Source organism: Myxocyprinus asiaticus, chromosome 1 (assembly GCF_019703515.2).
Source record: "Myxocyprinus asiaticus isolate MX2 ecotype Aquarium Trade chromosome 1, UBuf_Myxa_2, whole genome shotgun sequence".
Lineage (NCBI taxonomy): Eukaryota > Metazoa > Chordata > Actinopteri > Cypriniformes > Catostomidae > Myxocyprinus > Myxocyprinus asiaticus.
Genome location: NC_059344.1, coordinates 40080448 through 40103279, shown reverse-complemented (window position 1 = coordinate 40103279; position 22832 = coordinate 40080448). Strand labels below are relative to the sequence as shown.

At 37.2% G+C, this 22832-nt stretch overlaps 1 protein-coding gene across 3 annotated transcripts in view; it reads left to right on the top strand.

Annotated features, from left to right (window-relative positions):
- smarcd3b (SWI/SNF related, matrix associated, actin dependent regulator of chromatin, subfamily d, member 3b) overlaps nucleotides 1-22341 on the top strand; it is a 52361-nt gene extending 30020 nt beyond the window's left edge. For 2 of the 3 annotated variants that reach the window (XM_051662423.1, XM_051662329.1), the window contains exons 2-14: nucleotides 3858-4057; nucleotides 8449-8538; nucleotides 10392-10434; nucleotides 11121-11243; nucleotides 11731-11853; nucleotides 14488-14583; nucleotides 14932-15033; nucleotides 15515-15676; nucleotides 16012-16109; nucleotides 17081-17216; nucleotides 17440-17562; nucleotides 18040-18141; nucleotides 18277-22341. In XM_051662423.1, coding sequence (XP_051518383.1) covers nucleotides 3858-4057; nucleotides 8449-8538; nucleotides 10392-10434; nucleotides 11121-11243; nucleotides 11731-11853; nucleotides 14488-14583; nucleotides 14932-15033; nucleotides 15515-15676; nucleotides 16012-16109; nucleotides 17081-17216; nucleotides 17440-17562; nucleotides 18040-18141; nucleotides 18277-18330 — 1452 coding nt within the window. In that variant the 3' untranslated portion in view covers nucleotides 18331-22341. The remainder of the gene's footprint in view (nucleotides 1-3857; nucleotides 4058-8448; nucleotides 8539-10391; nucleotides 10435-11120; nucleotides 11244-11730; nucleotides 11854-14487; nucleotides 14584-14931; nucleotides 15034-15514; nucleotides 15677-16011; nucleotides 16110-17080; nucleotides 17217-17439; nucleotides 17563-18039; nucleotides 18142-18276) is intronic. The other variant, XM_051662512.1, reaches the window with a different exon arrangement.
- The last annotated feature ends 491 nt before the right edge of the window (nucleotides 22342-22832 follow it).

Here is a 22832-nt window from a genome sequence, read left to right as displayed (position 1 = left end):
GCTTGTGTGTGTGAAGGAGATGACAGAGCAGGACAGAGCCTCTCATTCGTTCTGTGGCGTGCATGTGACTGTGTATTATTTCATTAAATGATATCCTTCTGCTGTTTATTGATCACACTTGGCCATATCGAGACTTTTTTATTATTATTTTCAAATGGTCTTTGATTTCATCTCAAAACTCTCACATTAATGTAACATTTTTCTAATGGCAGCATACTTTAATATGGTACCGAAATTAACAACATGATGATTTCAGGGGCCTGGGTAGCTCAGCGAGTATTGACGCTGACTCCCACCCCTGGAGTCGCGAGTTCGAATCCAGGGCGTGCTGAGTGACTCCAAGCCAGGTCTCCTAAGCAACCAAATTGGCCCAGTTGCCAGGGAGTCACATGGGGTAACCTCCTCGTGGTCGCTATAATGTGTGGTTCTCGCTCTCGGTGGGGCGCGTGCCGAGTTGTGTGGATGCCGCGGAGAATAGCGTGGGCCTCCACATGCGCTACGTTTCCATGGTAATGCGCTCAACAAGCCATGTGATAAGATGCACGGATTAACAGTCTCAGACGCGGAGGCAACTGAGATTCGTCCTCCGCCACCAGGATTGAGGCGAGTCACTACGCCAACACGAGGACTTAGAGCACATTGGGAATTGGGCATTCCAAATTGGGGAGAAAAGGGAGAAAAAAAGAAAAGAAAAAAAACAAGATTATTTCATACCGTTTTTTTTTTTTTTTTTTGAAATGCCCAATTCCCAATGCGCTCTAAGTCCTTGTGGTGGCATAGTGACTCGCAGTTGCCTCTGTGTCTGAGACTGTCAATCTGCGCATTTTATCACATGGCTTGCTGAGCATGTTACCATGAAGACCTAGTGCGTGTGGAGGCTTCATGCTATTCACCGCGGCATCAATGCACAACTTACCACATGCCCCACTGAGAGCAAGAACCACATTATAGTGACCACGAGGAGGAAACCCAACGTGACTCTACCCACCCTAGCAACCGGGCCAATTGGTTGCTTAGGAAGCCTGACTGGAGTCACTCAGCACGCCCTGGATTTGAACTTGCGACTCCAGGTGTGGTAGTCAGTGTCTTTACTTGCTGAGCTACCCAGGCCCCCAGATGATTTTGTACCATTTAAATTTTTTTGGTATCATGATATTTTGTTAGTACCGGTATACCACGCAACCCTAATTCAAAGTGATTTGTGAACAAAACATAGAGACAGAGAGAGAGACAGCACAAGACAGTAATTGTTTAACACTTTTTAGGACTATTGAAATATTGAAAAGTCTTGTGTTATTTTTACAATATGATACTTCTATATTCCTTTAAACCTGTTATACAGTATTTGATGATTTCTCCCATTGGCCCAGGTTTTACTGTATTAATGTAATGGTAAGACCAGTATACTGTGGCCAACAGAGACAGCTGAGTGCATCTGGCAACCCATCAGAAGTGCTTTGCTGCAGTATTCAGAGAATAACAGAAGTATCACACCTGCAACCAACTGTCTGGCCCCATCAAATGCTAAAAATCTCATTGTAAGTCTTTGTCTCTCATTACCCTGCAACTTAATGCGACCTGCATAGCCTGCTCTTATTTCACAACAGTCTAGTGTCTAGGTCATCAGTCTACTAACTTACAGACATAACAGGACTCAAGCGCACTTGAGGTACATCATTAGTGGATACATCACAATCACTTCCTTTTTATGAATCGCTGCATTAACATTACGAAACCTTAAATTAGCAGTTAGTCGTTATTCTCACACATTTGTCTCGCATTCCACATCTGCAAGAATTCAATGGAAGGCCTTCCTGTTTAATTGAAGTGTAAACAGGTTTCTCACGCCATAGAGACTAGGTGAAAGTGGTAGCGTTTAACAACTATGCCATAAGATTTGGTCACACCAATAGGGAGGAAGCTTAACATATTGAAGACGTTTTTTAGTGATTTTATCATTTACTTTTTCAATTATAATTTAAAGGAATATTCTGGGGTCAATACAAGTTAAGCTCAATTGACAGCATTTGCAGCATAATGTTGATTACCACAAATATTTAATTAGAGTTGGCCATACTTCTTCTTTAAAAAAAAAAGGAAATATCTGGGTTACAGTGAGGCACTTACAGTGGAAGTGAATGGGGCCAATCCGGAATTGCAAAAATAAACTATGTTTTCAAAACAGCTTTCTGAAAACGGCCCCCATCTGCCGTTGGTCAAACAAAGAGATAGTCCCGCCCTCAACTCACGCCATTGGTTGAGCAACATTGTTTGGGCGTATCTAAGCGGGTCGCTCGAAACAAACAGAGCAATTTTCAAAGCGCCACAGAAAGGCAGTTTTTATAGTTTTTGAGAAAATTAACATATGAATGGCTTACTAATAGTTGCCTCTGTATATAAAGCTGGGATAGGAGAAAGTGTTTTAACACAGAAAAAGTTACACACTTCAGCTTTAGTTTTATAAAAGCTGATTAATGTAATGTGTTACATTAATGGACTGCAGAAACCTCATAAATCAAATGTGGCAAGCTGAAAAGGCATAATATGAGTTATTTATACAGGGATTTTTTTTTTTTCAATCATCAGAAACCTCATAAATCAAATGTGGTAAGTTGAAAAGGCATAATATTTTTTTTCAATCATGCAGTAATGCTAATCTCGAACTACTTCCAATATTCTGTCGTTATTGCTCTCTGAAACTCTAATCCGTTCCCTAAACACACATATCCAAAGTTCAGCCCTGCAACTCTGTGGCGCAAACTGAAAGGTTCTTTGAACTTGTTAGCCAATTGGCTCACTCACATGTGACATGTTAAGACAATCAGCTTGCATGGTGTAGGCTGATTGGTTCTTTGACATGTAATCAGGTAGACAATCAACTTGCGTTTTGTCTAATTGTGCTGCAGCAGTAGCATGTTCATATGCTTAACTCAGTATGTTTATGTATTTTCTAGCAGTAGCAAGTCTTTGTACTTGCTCTGCAGCAAAAGTGATTTCGAAAATGAAATCAAGCACTGCAGTACCAAAATCCATAATAAAATGCCCCATTAGAGTGGCTAACGCTGTCTATGAACTACCGCACTAAGAGAGAAACCTGGCTAACTATCGGTCCAATAAAATATCTTTGCTGTCGTGCAAGAAAAACTCCATCTCTGGGTCGGTTTTAAATCCTTCCAGATCTCTGAGTTGTCACCACTGAAAAAGTCAAGCCGATGTTGTTTAGTGTTTTATTATTATGGGCTCTGTCGCTTTCCCTTTTTGCTTGCAGACTCTTTAAAGTTTCTTTATTTTGAAAACGGGTGTTTCCCCAGACTGGTTGCCTTTTTGAATGATCCATGGTCAGTGTTGCTCATGTGTTTTGGCTACAAGATGTCAGCTTCAAACTTCCACCACGGCTGTCACCGCACATATACACACGCTGTAGTAGGACCTTCTTTTCTTTATTTACGGACATGATGTAAACATGCACGGATGACTGACGGATGTATGCAATTTCCCACCAAATCTGTCCCGACTGCTCTAAAATATAAATAATTATTATAGGCTTACCATAGTGAATCGGGGTGAGGCAAATACGTGATTTGGAGGACGGATTGTTGGTGTATTTGCTCATTAATGAAATTTGGTTCATTTCTAACAAAAAAATCTTACATAGTGTAGCTTTAAGTCACTTAATTGCAGGTTGTTCCAGGGGAACTGTCCCTGTTGTGTGTTTATTGCACAGTTTTAATGTATCATTTTATTAAGTTGCAGAAGCCAATTCCACCAGCCCTGGTTGTAGCAATACATGAAAATGTTATTCACATGCCTGTCTGTTTTTCTTTTTCTTTCTTTTATTTTTTTTACAATTCTTTCAGCGACCTGGCATGCCATCAGGAGCAAGAATGCCTCACCAGGGCGCACCAATGGGACCTCCAGGACCACCATATGGGGGAAGCCCTGCTGTCCGGCCTGGACTTACCAATCAGGCCATGGAGGCCAGCCGCAAGCGACCCGCTCCTTCACAGCAACAGATCCAACAACAGCAGCAGCAATCTGTACAGAATCGAAACAGGAAGTGAGTATAATATGACACTCTAAAGAGCAGGAGCCCTCATAATGGTATAGAGGATTTTGTCAAATCAAAAACAGGAGAATGTCAGTGGTACACATAATGTAGGTTGTAGCCTAATGGGCTTTTCTTACTTGAAATTAATAACACAGGATCATTTAACCCTGGGTTAACATTGTTCTGAGATATCCTGCCAAAAGTGGATAAGAAGCTCTGGAACAAGGCTTCATAACCCAGAACTAAAAGCAGTGCTAAGCCCCTTTTAAAATAAAGTACAAAATGTTGATTAACCCAGGATAAAAAAAAGATGTTAACCCAGAGTTAATCTTAGTTTTTCAAAGTCATGTACAGCAGGGCTCAACAGTGCAAGCGTTTCACTCGCATTTGCTGTAAAATGTATTTAGGAGCACGTGTGCAAATAAAAAGTATTACAAAATTCAACCCAAGCAGCCTCTATTTATTATTTATTTATTTATTCAACAAAAAGGTTGATAACACAACAACAATTACGCGGTCACTGTGCTGAACCAATGTTGTCTGTTGAAAAAAATCACGTGATCCACTCGTCAGTGCAAAGGGCCCTCTAGACACCACTTTTTTTAAAACGTCAAGAGTGAACGCACAGTGCGCTAAATAGATAGCTAAATTTAGCTAGCAACATACACAAATTATGAAGCCTATTAGTCATTATTTCAAAAGACCGAGTGTGACAGAAACCGAAGTTTCGGAAGTTTAGACTGAAACAGTCGACGCCGAGGAGGAGATGGACAAAGAAGGCGACGAAGTAACATTAACTGAAGCCCCCGGCGGCGATACCAGTTCATCCTCCACCGCCGGTAGGAAATACAATTTTAACCCGCAGTGGCAAGGGCTCAAAATCCTAGTAAGCCAGAACCTCAGGAACAAAACCTACACTGGCTTGTGGAAGATGCTGCTGACAAAGGACCCCTACAAACAAGACTACAAAGTAAGACAGAGCAGTCCCAAATAGTCTAGACACATTCATGATTTTTTATTTTTTTTTATAAAATGAATTTAAAAGATGTCGTCTTCTCCCTTAGACCATACTAGAGTTGGTGCAGATCATGCTGGTGCTCCCCATTTCAGCTGCCCAGTGTGAAAGAGGCTTTTCTGCCCAAAACCGCATCAAGAATTCAACAAGAGTCTGCCTTGGAGTGTCCCCAACTGAAGACTTGATGCGGATCTGCTTGGAGGGGCCTTCAATAGAGCAATTTGATACCAGTCCTGCTGTGGACCGCTGGCTGAGCTCAAAGCGGGCCAGACGACCTGCTTACAAAACCTGCTGGAACAATGATATCCTTTGTGTCTTAACGGACTGAGCAGATTTTGCTTGGCATTTAGAACTAAGAAGAACTACTTTATTATTGAGGTGTTCGTACCGTTTATACTTTTTATACAGTTTAAAGCAGTTTAAAGTATAAATAATTATTAAATAAATACAGTTTGAAGCCTATATCATTTAAAAACCTAGTGTACTTTTTGTGTTCAAATAAATTAAATCATTTTGCTTGTAAATGTCTCCTCGTATCCCTTTATTAAGGAAAAACACATTATTTGATCAATTTTCATTGTGCCCCTAATGTTCTTTATGCGCTCCTACATTTTTCAACTTAGGAGCACCTGTGCTCCTTGGGGGAAAAAGTAAGCGTCAAGCCCTGTACAGTATTAAAGGTGTTTAATTGTATTGAGTTTGGAAGCTGTTCCATACTAGTCCACACATGTGTATTGAGTTACCATAAAAACAGCTTAGCGGGCTGTTACTATGAAAACACACATACACCTGCCATGCAAGCAATTTATTCGATTTCTATAATATGTAGTACAGAACGACTGGAACTGACTTGTATAAGGTGTTCAATACAGAAAGTTCAACACAGGCAGTCCTGAATATATAATTACGCATATTGCCCCTGTTGCATTGATGGTTGGGTGGTAACATGTGTTTCTCGTCTCTCACAAGAACCATGTCTCAACAGCAAGGCCTTACTGGCATTAGACTTGATTACATGCAGCTAAATGAGAAGCAGAAAACTTAAAAAAGAAAAAAAAGAAAGAAAAAAAAAAGGCAAACAGCTATTAACAATGAAATTCTTATGGCTATATTGATGTAGATTTCAATTTTTGTTGTTGTTGTTGATGTTCTTAAGGAATAGTTCATCCCAAAATGATAATTTTCTCATTTACTCACCCTTATACCATATTAAACTTGTATGACTTTCTTTCTTTTGCAGAACAAAACAAAATATATTTTCGTAGATGTATGATGTTTTTCATCCATACAATGCAAGTCAAAAAACTTTTTTAAATCTTTAAAATGCAAAGGTCCAAAACTTTTTACAGTTTTAAAAGGGACATAAAGGCAGCATATACTCCATACAATTTGAGTGGTTTAATCCACATCTTTTGAAGCAATATAATCGGCTGAGATGCATAGTGTATCGTAGACATATAAATAAGAGTTAGTTCATACATATATATATATATATATATATATATATATATATTACTATATGCCTTACTGGATTGTTTTTTCTGTTATCACTATTATCAGCATGGATTACATCTTTAAAGATATTTAGGGAGAGCTGCTCTTCACAGGCATAGCATAATTATTAGAAATATATATTTCTCCACATAATAACTATACCGTGGCAACCATGCTCAGCTCACCATGTGCCCCACTGAGAACGAACCACATTATAGCAACCATGAGGAGGTTACCCCATGTGACTCTACCCTCCCTAGCAACCAGGCCAATTTGGTTGCTTAGGAGACCTGGCTGGAGTCACTCAGCACACCCTGGGATTTGAACTAGCGAACTCCAGGGGTAGTAGCCAGTGTCTTTTACCACTGAGCTACCCAGGCCCCCCTAACTATACAATTGTTTGATCATGAGCTAACATGTACTGTCAAAATACCTGCAAAACTACTTGCATATTAACTGCATGCTTATGATTTAATATCTATAGCGATAACTTTGTTTGTGTTTAGCAGAAGAAAGAAAGTCATACGAGTTTGAGACAGTATAAGGATGTGTAAATGAGAGAATCATTTCGGGGTGAACTGTTCCACTAAATAGTTTTACTCTCTATCAGCCACAAATCTGTCAGCCTCATTTTGTCTCCTTGTTAAGATGTTTTTCTTATGAAAGCCAATGGTGCCATTTGTTGGCTGTTGTTGGCAGAAGATCGATGTGATTTGCAATGGCCCCAAAAAGTATTTGGACACTTCAGTCACACTTAAAAAAATGTTTTTATGTCATTGCATTAGATAACAAATCAAACCAAGTGCCGTTTATTTGTAAGAAAAATGGCACAAGCACACTTTTCAGTTAAAATTTGCTAAATTAAGTGATAAAACAATATGCTGCAGCTGGTTCAAAATTAGATGTATTTTGACACTTGTCAAACTTGAACTTGGGGGGGATCCTACTTCATTCATTTGCTAAAAATTAATTAGGGATAATTTGGTTATAAGTAACGGTAGTTTCAAAAAATATCTTAGAAACGTTATTTCTAAGGAAAGGTCTAGTATCATTTGTTTGCAATCATTTGATGCCACTTGGTTTGATATTTTGCTATCTATGCAATGAAATGAATACATTTTTACATGTGGTCTGGATGTTTAAATACTTTTTGGTGCCATTGTACTGCAGCTGCCAATTAATGGAAGGTGCCTTGCTTTGTGCCTAACAGGCTGACAAGAAGCTATCCCTAAACCTGCCCTTAACCATAACCTCTTTGTGTATATTCTTACTGTAGCTCTTATCACCTTCAGATGACTTCACATTACAAATAACATTCTCTTTTTACTTATGTTTAATCTTTTCTACATTTTGAGTCTTATAGAATTTCTTTTTTTAATGTCACTTGTTTGCAACATACTGAATCTGTCTGGAACAAACCTTGTTTGTGCAATGGCTGTTGTAGAACCAAACTGATCTGTGGAGATTTTGGTGTGCTGGCAATTCATCATTTTCTGGCTTTCTCTCTATTCTGATCGATCTGAATCAGCTCAATTGATTCACACAGTTGCTCACTCTGTCTTTCGACCTTGTTTGAAACATTTGTGTAACGTTATCTTGCATTGTCTACAACCCTCCTTTCTAGCATCAAAATAATCAATGTAATAGTTGTCTGTGTGTGTGTATTAATGGCACATGCTGTATCATATTGTATGTCCCATAGTTCTGCTATTTATTTTCCAACCCTTGTAGTCTTTTTGTGCATTCAGCTTTATGCAATATTCTATACTTCTATACAAATTTTAAACTTTGCACACTCAAACACTTTTTGCAAACACTGTTTGTAACACAATTGCAAACAAATGCAGTACCCTCTAATAAAGGACCCTTCCAAATGCCATCAACTATATAGGAAGCCTGTGGGATTTCCTGGACCCAATGAGATGCCAGGGAGGCAGATGGACTTGAGAGAGGCCCAATCAGATCCCACACTTGGATCAAAGTAGGAGTTTATTCTGCTGCATGATGGATTTCACACGTTTTGATCCTACCCTTGTCTCAAGCCTTGACCCCTTTTTATATGGAAGTATTTTAATGACAAATGTCTTTGGGGAAAAAAACAATGGATTGCACTAATTTTAAAATAAACGCATTGCATTAACAGTGCTTGAAATTTTTGGGAATGCAATTTCATATGGTTGTATATTTAAGCTGTGAACTTGACAATAAAAAATAAAGTCATATTAAATGGTTTCCTCAGTTTGACATGCCACTTTACTACAATGTGTCATCTACCATTTTAATGTACAACAGTATCTGCAATCATCTGCAGTGAGGCAGTTGTCAGGGCAAAGTCTTCCTGGTTTGTAACTGAATTTTGTAAGGTGCATATTTATTGAGTTCTTAATCGTGAAATTATTTCAATTGAAAAATTAACAGTTTAATATACAACCATATGAAATTGCATCCCAAAAAATGCAAGCACAGTTAATGCAATGTTTATTTTTGTCATTAATATACTTCCATACCTTTACCCCAGCACATTACCTCACAGTCCAGCTTGTTTCCAAAAACTAATGTCTTTTATCCCTAACAAGGACTTTTGTCCCCTTTACCTCTTATTTGTTGTTTGAACTGTGTCAAAGATTCTTCATTTTTACAGCAATGTTTATTTTCAGTTATATATACAGTAGGCTGATGTCAGCCTGTTAGACCTGCTGCAATATTTGAATCTGAGACATTGAATAATATTACTACTACAAACAAAATGTTCAAATTTAGCATGGATGTGCATGCATGCCCTGTTGCATGGCATGATGGGAGATGTAGTACGCACAAGATAGTTTTACACTTGGCTTATAATTCTTTTTATCTTTATATTTAGGCAATAGGCTAAATATACTTTGCTAGTGGTTAATGAAAACCAATCTGTACTCTATAAGATTTGATGTACTAAGATCAATACTAACTAGAAGAAAACCTTCATTTCAGTTACTGTAGTTCTACTCAGAGATTCCTTTTGGATATTAAATACCCTAGTCCAGTGGTTCCCAACCCTGTTCCTGGAGGCCCCCCAATACTACACATTTTGGATATCTCCCTAATCAAACACACCTGCTTCAACTTATCAGCTCGATTTTGGAGACTCCAAGACCTGAACTGGGTGTGTCAGATAAGAGAGATATATGCAGTGTTGGGGGGCCTCCAGGAACAGGGTTGGGAACCACTGCCCTAGTCAATGTTTCCCTGATCTTCTCACTGTGATTGTATGCCCTGTTGTATTTAAGATGTTCCGTTATAGTGTTGGTCACGTTTATAGATCCAGCTTTTGAGTGTACTACAGTAATTGCTTTCTAGGAGGGGGAAAGAAACACACATTGTTCCACACAACTGTCCAAATGTTAATAGTGTGTATCACTCTTCACACAATATATTTCAATGTAGTCAATGGGGCCTATATGATTATTTGTTTTCACAGGTAATAAAATGCACAACTCTCTAAACTAAGATTTTACAATGGTGCACAAACATACACTCAAAACACAACCATACTGACACACCTGACTGCACTCCATGTTCAGGTCCTGTGAATCTGTGCTGCTTGCCAAGCTCGAACTTTTGAAGTTGGAGCAGCGTTCTAGTAATGTTCTCTGTGCCAGTGGTTGCCAACACCATCTGGGCCGGAGACACGCACACACCCATACCCACACACACACTAAAAGCGGCTTTCCCGCATCCTGGACCAGCCCCAGAATTTTAGCAGATGTCCCGGGTGCTTTCAGTCTCCATAGTAACATGTTGGATTTTTTTTTTCTGCTTTATCTCTCTGTTTCCCCTTTCTCCCTCTTTCTGCAGTACCAAGAGGAGGAAGATGGCTGATAAGATCCTTCCACAACGGGTGAGTGCAATTTCTGAGCCTTTTCATTGTTTTCATTGGTTTGGCTGGTTTTTATGTAAATGTGTGCAAATGTGCAGTGGACGTAGATGCAAGGGCGTGTCTATATGTTCCCTCTCTACCTTTTCGAAGGGTGGAATCCACTACTAAGCAAGCGATACTAAGGGCAGAAATGTTATGGAAGGCTCATTGTCACTATACTTAGACAATATCGATAGACTACATTAAAAGCAGGGAACATCTCAGCTTTCACAGGTGTATCATAGTCTAATATTTCAAGTATTATAATATATATATATACTTAAATAGCAATACACCTTATGACAGTTAATGGTTCATGGCTGTTTTAAGTTGGATAAAACCCATTATTTTTAATTTACTTAAGGTTTAAATATTTTGTTTTATGTATGGTTCTATTCACACTGCGCTTTTTATAGTCATTGTGTCACTATAAGGTGGTTGTGTTTGATAAGAATGTGTGCTATCAGGCCATATAGATACAACTGCAGTGGAGACGCCAGACGCATTAGTCATTGACAAAACACTCAGTCAGTCTGTCATCAACAGAACACTCAGCAGAGCTGAGAGAGAGAGTCAAATAACTAGGATTGTTTGGATTGCCTTACCAAATAAAACATTTCTTTTTATCTGTTTTCTAAAAAATATGTTTTATTGAATTCCTTCATCAGATTCGTGAGCTCGTCCCAGAATCCCAGGCATATATGGACCTGCTGGCATTTGAGCGCAAATTAGACCAGACCATAATGCGCAAACGTGTGGACATCCAAGAGGCACTTAAGAGGCCCATGAAGGTATTCCTCGTCATATTTTAATTTTGGATATATTAACCAAGTACAAAAATATTCTATCATGCCAAGTATTTATCAATTTAAAAATTATCTTTACACTCGTTAACCTACAGTGTATGACAGGCCATTTAAAAGACCTTTAGGAGCCTTTAGGAAAAAAGTTCTTTCCAACATTGCCTCAAGGAACTTTGTGTTTGTGTGAACTTTGTGACTTCACATTGACAATACCACCTGCATTAAACAAGATAAAACAACAAACAACTTAAATGAGCAGAACATTTGCAGGATATTGTTATTCTGAGTGTCTTGCTTCAGCAACACAGCACTTTTTCCCAACACAATGTATCTGTTGTTGCATCTGAAGAGTATGAATATGCTAATGTCATCTTGAGAATAGAATAGGATGAAGATGAAAATAAATAATCAAGGAAAAAGAGGCTTTGCTTCTCATACTGTATTTTGTTCTTTGGTCTTCTTTTTCTATTTTTAGCAAAAGCGGAAACTGCGTCTCTACATTTCCAATACTTTCAACCCTGCCAAGCCTGAATTAGAGGACTCTGAAGGCAGCATCGCATCCTGGGAGCTGCGTGTGGAGGGCAAACTTCTGGATGATGTAAGTCAGATTTAAATTTACATTTAATCATTTTTAGCAGGTGCATTTACCCAAAGCGACTTCCAAATGAGGAACATAACAAGCAGTTTGTCCTTTAAAAACCAACAATATCAGCAATTTTGCATTGCCAAGTTTCAAGTGTTAGTTTTAATTGTTTGCTCATGGACTTTCATGATTTACCAATCCTGTAGTGTTTTGGTGTGTGTAATAGAAATGGCATGACTCTATCGCACCTGATCCACCCATACATCTCAATATACTGTATGTTATGAAATGTTTATGAGTCCTCTCACTATCAGCATCGTGCTACCCACACTTGGGATCTCAAACATGTGGTTCTTGTCTAGTGATGATTTCATCATCTTGTCAATGGCAGCTATGTGCATTTTGAACTAGTGAGGTTAAATTTACTCTCACAGGCTCCACAGTCTTGACCACAGAGATGTGCCTTTCAATTAGATCACTTCCTAGCCTCCATCCAAACATAAGTGCCAGAACGTTCTGTGGCTCCATCAACTTTATTTTGCTTTACTCTGCTCTTTTGCTAGTTGTATGCCAGCCTCCACTAGTGAGCTATGCATATCTTAAGGGCATATTCATGGGTTAAATACAACAGAAGCTCGATTGATCTGTGGCATGCTGCCGATTATCACAAAAATAATTTCAACAAATCTTATTTTTTAAAAAAAAAAGAGAGAGAGAGAGAAAAAAAGAACAAATCATGTTTATAATAATGCACTTATGAGGCACAGAGAATAAATGTTTAAAATATGCAACTATCACACTTAGAAACTGGAAGAACAACACTTAAATATTACACATGTTAGAATCACTTGTCAATTCTGTCTTTGCAAAGTTATATTGAATCTTTCAACTCATGTCATCACCAGTTTAAAAAAGTAAACCATGAAAGGGATGAGACAAGTAAACGTAAAGTATTATTTACATAGAGCAAACTCCAAACATTTTTCACCAGTAATACATAACCTGAAGTTCATCCACCAAGAAACATTCCCACCTTAACAGGGCAATTAAGATAACTTTACGGCTCAAATAAGAGGAAAAGTGCTTTAACAAAAATCATTGTTTCACATTTCCTCTTGCCCGCTAAACTTCCAGTGATGCCCTAAACATTACAGTATAGCACAAAAACTGAGGGATGAGTCAAAATGATTTTCTGTGGTGGATATAAAGCTTAATTTTTATTTAACCCAGAATATCCCTTTAATGTAGGTGTACTTCCAAGTCAAGTTGGCAATCAAAAAGTTATCTGACTGTGGAATTAGTACTTAGAAGCCACTTTCACATACATTATGTTTATAAAATGCCTTTACTGTTTTGTATTGAAACATTTGTATTGTATTATTTTTTAAACATTCATATATTAACATTTGTATATTTCGTTTTTGTATGTAAGCATGTTTTTGGTTGATCATCTGTTAACACTGGGAGAGAGATGTTTTGCACTAATATTTCTGTGATTAGGCATACTGTAGCTAGGTGTATTTTAAATTACCACTGATGCAACCTTGTATGTATGTAGTTAGTGCAATGAGCAAAGGCTCATTGTAGGTTTGTTTTTTTGCTTAAGCACGTTCCCTTCACATCCAGTCACAAAGCTACTGAAACATGACTGACCATGCAAACATTTTTTTTAGTTCATTGTACCTGTCTTTGAACTCTGAGTAGAAAAAAATACTTTGTGCTTCATCAGAAGGAATCCACTTGTAAAGATGTAAGTACTTGGAGACACATACTTGAGCCTGTTTACATGCACACCAATATGCTGATTACTCCCAAAAAAATGTGTACACACATTGTAAATTGTATGAATAGAATGTAGTATGTCAAAAAATATTTAAAACAATTTTAAAGTGTCTGAGGAATGTCTTTGCAGTAGGGCTGCACGATTATGACAAAAATCATAATAGTTGATTATTTCCCTTGATATTGTAATTGTAATTATTCATTTCAATTAATAGATTTCCAATTTCCATTTTGTGTGGAGCAACTGCATGCCATATTCTTTATGGACTGTCGACTACATCCAAAACAAGTTGGAAACAAGTTGTAATTGTAATCTCGATTATTTTTTCGATTAATTGTGCAGCCCTACTTTGTGGCCAATCTATACATTTATACATTCCATTTTATACTGTAAGCTTTGAAAATGGATGTCTTCATAGCTATTTGATTGTAACATAAGTATAAATATTCAGAGAAGAAGTACGAGTATGGGGACTTGTTCTTAAATTTGAATGCAATGCAGAATAAATTTTGACTTGAGTCAGCTTCTAACCAAGAATGGTTTAGCTAATGCTCTTGAAGCGTATGTTTTTCCATGTCCAAAGAAATGAAACTAGTACTTATTGATGATAGTTTAAAGAATAATGCAGCCTTTGGGCTGAGTGGAATGTTGTTCTGCATAGCAAATCATTTACCAGTACACCACATTTAATTTGAACATTCAGAGGTTGTTCTCTTCCATGGAAAGTCTACAAGGAAGGCTTATGATGTGGTGCAAGCAAGGCCCTTGTTTTCCCACAATGTCTTTATACTTGAAACTGGATAGTTATGTTTGCTCATTGGCACACTCTGGTTATAGGAAAACAATACTCAACCTTTTTTTCACAGCCAGGAAAGATGAAAAGGAAGTTCTCTTCATTCTTCAAGAGCCTGGTGATTGAGCTAGACAAAGACCTTTACGGACCTGATAACCATTTGGTAGAGGTTGGTAGAGGTTTAATGTCCTACTAGTAGCTCAAATGACTATGAAACTTGGCAACTCCTACTGTAAATCTAAGAGATAACTAATAGTTTACCAGTATAAATGCCACCACAGTTTTTACAAAGTATTCACATGGTTTTATTTAATTCCAAGCATATAGTCATGCAGAAGAGCATTTCATTCATTCTTGAATTGTCAGACATACTGTATGTGTGGTGATATTAGAATGGGCACACTAGAGTAAAGTTAAGTCTAAGTGATTCAAGTCTTTTGCTTTTCAGTTACTGGAAATCTGTGTATTTTTGCTTTTAAGTAAGTAAATGCATGTTGATTTCTAATTTTTTCTGCAGTGGCATCGTACTCAAACCACTCAGGAGACAGATGGTTTCCAGGTGAAGAGGCCTGGTGATGTTAACGTCCGCTGCACTCTACTGTTAATGTTGGATTACCAGGTAAAGTCAGCAAAAAAACACCCAGTAAATTGAAATTAGTTGGAAATGCATATCAACTGAAGAGATTTCTTATGTGGTTGACGACAGACTTGAGTATCATTTGGTCAGTTCTAATTTTAGAAGGTTTTTCCAAGGACTTCAAGATTGAAAAACATTGTGACAATAATACATTTAGTTAAAATGCCTCTTTCATTTTCATTTACTTTAAGAATCATTCAAACTTCAATTTTACCAGGAAATCACAATGAGTATATTAAGAAATCTCACATGACAGGAACTGATTGAGCAGCAGGTCTAAATGATCATTTTGATGTGCTTTATTTTGTGACTACAGTTTTCCAGTCAAAGCTCTTATTAAATCTGCTTTGCCAAGTTTTCTATATAAAGCCTGTAACCAAGTGTCAATATCCCTGGAGTGGTTTGAAAGATAACAGAGAGTGAACAGCACAAGTGATGTGAGATTTTTGTGCCCTGTGTGTAGCCGCCTCAGTTTAAACTGGATCCGCGACTGGCTCGTCTGCTGGGCATTCACACACAGACTCGATCCAGTATCATACAGGCACTCTGGCAGTATGTCAAAACCAACAAACTGCAGGACTCCCATGATAAGGAGTACATCAACTGTGATAAGTACTTCCAGCAGGTATGCTTGATTAGAAACTACCTCATCACAAAGTTGTCTTATTTATATTATGCAATCAATAATTATGCTTTCATATCCATTTAAATCCTTAAAATGTAATATTTGAAATAATATAAATTATATCATATCATATATCATATGATTATATTATATCATATATCATATGATATAAATCATATCATAATTATATCATATAATTATATCATAAATTAATAAGAATGTTCTTACAATTTTGCCTGCAAGTTGTAATTATTATGGATGGCAAGTATACTTTATTACTTTAAGCACATATACCCCAGAACGTTTTGTAAGCGTGTATGGCCTCCTCCTTTCAGATCTTTGACTGTCCACGTCTGAAGTTCTCCGAAATTCCACAGCGCCTCACCAATCTTCTACTGCCCCCAGACCCTATTGTCATCAACCACATCATTAGGTTTGGCTGCCTGATTATGTTCTTTTGGCTGTCATCTTGTCTCATTACCAATATCTGTCTACAAAAATACTGTGTTCTGCATCTTACATGTCATGATTTAATTTTTTCACCATTCCCACTTCAAATGAGAAGGTTTTAAAGGGATAGTTCACCCAAAAATGAAAATTCTCTCATCATTTACTCACCCTCATGCCATCCCAGATGTGTCTGACTTTCTTTCTTCTGCTGAACACAAATGAAGATTATTTTGAAAAGGTTCTCAGCTCTGTAGGTCCATACAATGCTAGTGAATGGGTGCCAAAATCTTTATATATCTATCCACATATGGGCAACATAAAAGTACTCCAGATGACTCCAGTGGTTAAATCAATGTCTTCAGAAGCGATATGATAGGTGTGGGTGAGAAACAGTATTTATGTCCTTTTTTTCTATATATTCTCCTCCCTGCTCAGTCAATCTCCTCTTTAACTTTTACATTTTCCTTTTTATGTTTTTGGTGATTCACAGTCTTATTAAATATTGATCTGTTTCTCACCCACACCAATCATATAATGTCTGAACACATGGATATAACCACTGGAGTCATATGGATTATTTTTATGTTACCTTTATGTGGATTTGGAGCTTCAAAATGTTGGCACCCATTCACTTGCATTGTGAGGACCTACAGAGCTGAACTATTTTTTTAAAAATCTTCATTTGTGTTCTGCAGAAGAAAGTAAGTCATACACACCTGGGATGCCAGGAGGGTGAATAAATCATGAGAGAATTTTCATTTTGGGGTGAACTATCCCTTTAATACAACTTGTACTTATGCATACTGTTGTACTTATGTTATACTTAAACTTAAATTTATGTAATCCAAATCATTAGGATTTTGGTTCAGTTTTTGTGAATGCTTTGTGCCTTATTTGTTGTCTACTACTCTACTATGAATTCTCATAGAGGTTATTTTTTGTTTGGGAGTGCAGCGTTGATCCTAATGATCAGAAAAAGACAGCGTGCTATGACATTGATGTGGAGGTGGAGGATCCACTTAAAGCTCAAATGAGCAGCTTCTTGCTCTCCACAGCCAATCAGCAGGAGATTGCCTCCTTGGACAACAAGGTAAGCACAAGACTTGCATAACAGTGAGGGAACATATTTAACAATAGAGCACATGATTAAACCTCTAGTCTAGCCATTCATTCTGAATTATATGGTCTCTGATTCTGGCTTATATTATGACTGTTACACTAACAATATGAACAGGATAATAATCAGGATTTAATACTGTGGATCTTACAATGACACACTTGATTTTTAAAATCTTATTCTAAATGTCCTCCAGATCCATGAAACCATCGAGTCCATTAATCAGCTGAAGATCCAGAGAGATTTCATGCTCAGCTTCTCCAGAGATCCCAAAGGCTACATCCAGGACTGGCTCAAATCCCAGAGCAGAGATCTCAAAGTCTGTACCAACTTAACTTTCTTGTCTGTTGCATTTGTGATGATTCTTTGCATTTATATGTCAACACAAGGTGAAATGTGCAGTTATTTCCATGTTAAAATGTCCATGTTTCTTCCTATCCCAGTTTAATGTGTAGCAACAAATTGTAAGCCATTCGTAGGCGGGACTACCTGTTCTGAACAGAGGTCAAAGGGGTTGTTGTAAGAGTGTTTGAGAAACCTGTTTGGTATTTTTGCAGTTCTGCTTGGTGCCACTAGTGGCACAGATATTACACACTTTAACTTTGAGTCAGATTTATTCAAGCTTCTAGAAGATGTTTACTTTATAGTAACTAGAAACCTTTTAACAACTCTCACACGTGAATTCTTTCTGTGCAAAAACAACAACACTTTTGATCTTTGTTATTTGGTCCAGCATCATATTAGTACTGACACTGTCCTGCATTTCTTACTGATATCACTTTTGGATTGCTTGTAGCTGATGACAGATGTTGTTGGGAACCCAGAGGAGGAGAGAAGAGCAGAGTTTTATCATGAGCCTTGGTCTCAGGAGGCTGTCAGCCGTTACTTTTACTGCAAGGTAAGGATATTAAAAATATATGACTAGGGTTAACCACTCATACTGATCTACTGCAAAACAGTTTGCTGTATCTCAGGTTGTGTGTGCCACTATGTCAATGTATTTTTCTGTCACCCTCATTTTCCCTTTCAAAAGATTCAGCAGAGAAGACAGGAGCTGGAGCAAGCCTTGGCCATGAGGACCACCTAGAACCCACACTGACCACATTTAGACACCACGGCCCATTTGTGACAGCTCTTAGCCTAAGCCACATGGAGATCTCTGCATTTATTTTTCACAGTGCATGACAATCTGAGTCATTGTTGTCAATGAGACCTACAATCTACAGTACCAGTCATACCCAGTTACCCCAAACAGCCCTTGCAGCTCCATTATATGGGTAACTCAGCCAGTCATGGTGCTGTGTCTTGGATGACATCATCTCACAATACACTATTTAAAATTCTAGTTTTTAATACTATTTATTTACACCAGCATTTTGAACTTAATTCTGAAGACTTAAGAGCTGGCTTCAGTCCCATTGACTGTGGATTCAATGGTAGTCATGGTTACCTCAATTGTGATTTAGCCTTCCTTCCTCTCAGTCATCAATTTCTGGTATTCACCAAAAGAATTCTGTGATTAACACACTGGGCCCTATTTTAAGAGTGCTGTGCTATGCTTTAAGTCATAAACGCAAAGTCAGTGGGCATGGCCATGAAGTTTTTGTATTTTTGTGCAAGCATGCGCAAAGTCTAGGCATAAGTGGGTTTGGTGAAATTTTGCGCACAACACGCTAATGGGCTGGATCAAGTGCAATTTAATTCTGAGGTTCTTCTCCGGTTATTGAACCATCTGCGTCCTATTATATAGTTAATTTATTGGAACACGAAAAAATTAAACCCAAAATATTTCTAAATTCAAATTACACTTGAAATGAAAATATTTATCAAAATAAAGAAATTGAAACATTTTACCCTCTCCAACTTATTTCACCGGCTCCTTTTGCAGTGACTTAAAAATCTCTCTTCAACAACAGGTTGAAATATACCAATACATATTAGATCATAAATAAAATTTTAAAGAATAATGATAACTGAAAAATGAACCATGAACTATAGACAGTTTAACACAAATCTAATACATTTCTGTTTCATAAAACAGCTATAACTCTGATTGTCAGGGACATCATTTGACTTTCCACTATATTTTCACAGTTTGGACATGAAATGTATTACCACCTGCTGATGGAAACGCAAATGTAGGAACTGAATTTAGACTTTATGCTGAAAACATCTTAGCGCAATGACCTATTTCTCAGGAAAATAGCAAAATGCACTTTGCGGCACTTCATTAACATACAATACACCCACAGTTTGCGCACATACACCCACATATAGCGCAAACACTCCCACCCACTCCCACTTGCGCTGGCACGAAAATTGCACCTAGAGTAAGTGCTCTCACATAAATTGGATCAGACATAGTGCACAGTCGTTGCACGTAGCACTGCGCTTTGCGCACTCATGAAAATACAGCCCACTGTCTTTTAAGGTTTTGTTGTCTTTCGTCTAACCCGCATGGGGTCAAATTTTGCTTCTTATTTTTGAGAGAGAGAGTGAGGAAAAGAGGTCATTTTGTTTATCAGTGTTGAAGTAGTGTAAATGGAGCTAGGATAATGGTTATGTCTATTATTTTACTTTTATTCAGAATGTATTTATGAAGTACTTTGAGGCTGGCAGATTTTTAAAGAGCATATTTCTGTATTAACTTAACTGGTGGCTTACAGGGTACATGTTAAACTCTGCTGTCACTACTACAATATTGACATTGACTTTATTAACTAAGTAAAACATTGAAGGAGGTTGGTTTAATCAAGTATTTAAAAGCTATTGACATAGTCAATTAGTTCACTTTGAAGGAATTTGATAAGTCTTTCACTGATTTGAAGAAATGATATGAAGAAATTGGGCCATCACCGCATACTAAATTTAAGCCTCAGAAATAAGACCATCAGATAGCTGATTTAGCACTGAGCTAGATAAAAGTCAGTATTATGTAAAATCCTGTCTTTACTGAGATCTTCCTTTATGCTTCACCAAATGTTTTGTTTTTGTTTTTTGCACAAGACACTACGAACTAAAAAAAAAAAAAACCTTCAAATCCAGAATATTTTTGCTCCACTTCAATAGTCCAGTCAAAAATAACAACTTGTGAGCATTTGTTTTTCACACAGTATCTTGCCGTTTAAATAGTAACTTGATTATTTTTATTTTATTTTTATTTTTTTTGTGCTTTTATATGTGATGTTTTACCAAAGGTCTAAAATGCAGTGTTCAGACTTTGATTAAATGAAGGACTTGTAAAATACATGTTTTGAATTCCCATACAGTAAATGCATAGATGTGAAAAACAACACTTTTTTTATATATTGCTCTATGACATTTAGTGTCTTTGCACTAAACCATGGATCGTAAATGGAAGCTTTGAATGCTTTCCATGTTAATCATAGGTTGCTTAAATCAAAGGAGACAAATGAAGGATAAACAAGGGGAATAAATGTTACGGTGTGTAAATGTTGCCAATGCGGCACTATAAACTTATTTCATCTTTGTCGTATAGTCCTGAAAGTTGATCCTGAAACCTCTGTTGGTTCTTTAGTGTCAGATGGGAGATGACTTGTCCAGGTCAATTATTGGCTGTTCTTGCAGTTTCTTGCCTGTGACTCACAGACATCTTCTCTTAAAGAGAGAGGAATGCTGATGTCTTTGGGAATGACCTCTGTGTTGTCACTCAGAATATTTTTTTAGACCTATGCATGCTGCATGGACATTTTTATACTTTCATACAAGGACATGAGAAATCTTCGGGTTGCTGGGGACTTGATCAGAAGAGCACTGATGTTTAGTTTGTGACCCTCAGTGTTTGGGTCAAGACACAGCCTCTACATACAACCTTAACATGTACAGGCCAATTTTAGGTCATATGTTGTTTTTGTTTGTTTTGTTTTGTCTTTTAAAAATACTTTGCAATTTAATATGTTGATAAGGGAAGCACACCAAGGATTTTCACCACGACTACATTACCAAGCCTGTTTGGCAACAAGAGCACCTCCCATCGAATGTCATGGGTACTACATGTATGGTGTCAGCCATTTTGAACATTATGAACTTGAAGTACAAGAGTTGTAACAATGTAAAAGTCATTATAACATCTGCCTGTGGTGCTGTGGTAGCAACTGAGCAAGATTTTCATTTGTGTAAAGCAATCATTTCTCTTGCTTTCCAAGCCACCAACTGTGCTTTACCTGTCCATCGTGTGGTCAAGTGTTCATTGTTACCGCCTCTCCTGCTTGTACAGAACTGTCCATAAATCCTGGGGTCAGTCACTACAGCCTTTGTGGCACACTAAATGGGATCTCTCTGCCATCTAGTGCTTCATTAATGGAAAAATCTTGCCCCTTAAAAGTCTGAGGGCACACAAAATTTTGCTATTTATATATTTAATCCCAAATTAACAGTTTCTGGTTTAAACCTATTTGAAACCTTCAGGTTTAGGGTTATTGTTCCAATCTCATCCTTGAGTTTGTTCATATAAATACTGAAAACTGACATCTGAACAAGTTTTTTTTTTTTTTTTTTTTTTGTAAACACTTTACAATAAGGTTGTATTTGTAAACATTATTTAATGCATTAGGTATCATGAACTAACAATGAATAATATTTTTAACAGCATTTGTTTATTTTGGTTACTGTGCACAGTTGGTAGTTTACAATGTATTAACTAATGTTAATATACAATACAATACATTTTTAAAAAAAATATTAGTATGTTCAAATTAAGTCCTGCAAAATATTGTTTATTCTTAGTTCATGGTAACTAATGTAGTCAACTATAGTTAATGAATACAATCTTATTGTGAAGTGCTACCATATTTGTTTTGTCTCTCACAGTTTGTACTGCAAGTTTGTTGTCTCAATGTTCACCAAGAGATTAGTACCAAACTACAGAAGTACCTGTGAAGGACAGTGGGTTTGTAAACAAGCGCTTTCCAAAGTTTGTGAATGGAATAACATACTGAAAATGTGTTGAGAGTTTATTCTCAAGAAGTGTATTTATGTGTGTATGTGAAAGCAAGAAAAAAATTACTAGCTCAAATGAAGTTACACTTGGTTTGATAATAAGATTGTGGTAGTTATGATTAAAAGATTCTGCTTTTGAGCTGTTGCTTTGTGAGTGTTGATTCATCAGGAAATGGAATCCCATTCAGCATTTCTTTTATTTTCTTAAATGCTCTTATGGGACAGATTGAACATTGCAGCATTGTCTTGAAGTCCAATAAGAAGAAACTTGTGTTTTCCATCCAGCAACCACCTCTGCTTTAAAATAACCTTCCACTACCTCTCTACTTTTGACCTGGCAAAATCCAGTGCTTTTTGGAGCTTCAAAATTTTAGTCACCATTCACTTGCATTGTGAGGACCAACAGAGCTAAAATCTTTTGTGTTCAGCAGAAGAAAGCAAGTCATACACATCTGGGATGGCATGAGGGTGAGCAAATGATAAGAGAATTTTCAGTTTTGGGTGAACTATCCCTTTAATGCATTGGGTATCACAAAGTTACAATTAATATTTTTTCACAGCAAGTATTAATCTTGGCTAATGTTATTGCATAAAAACAAGTGTTTATTTTTAGTTCATCTTAGTTCATAA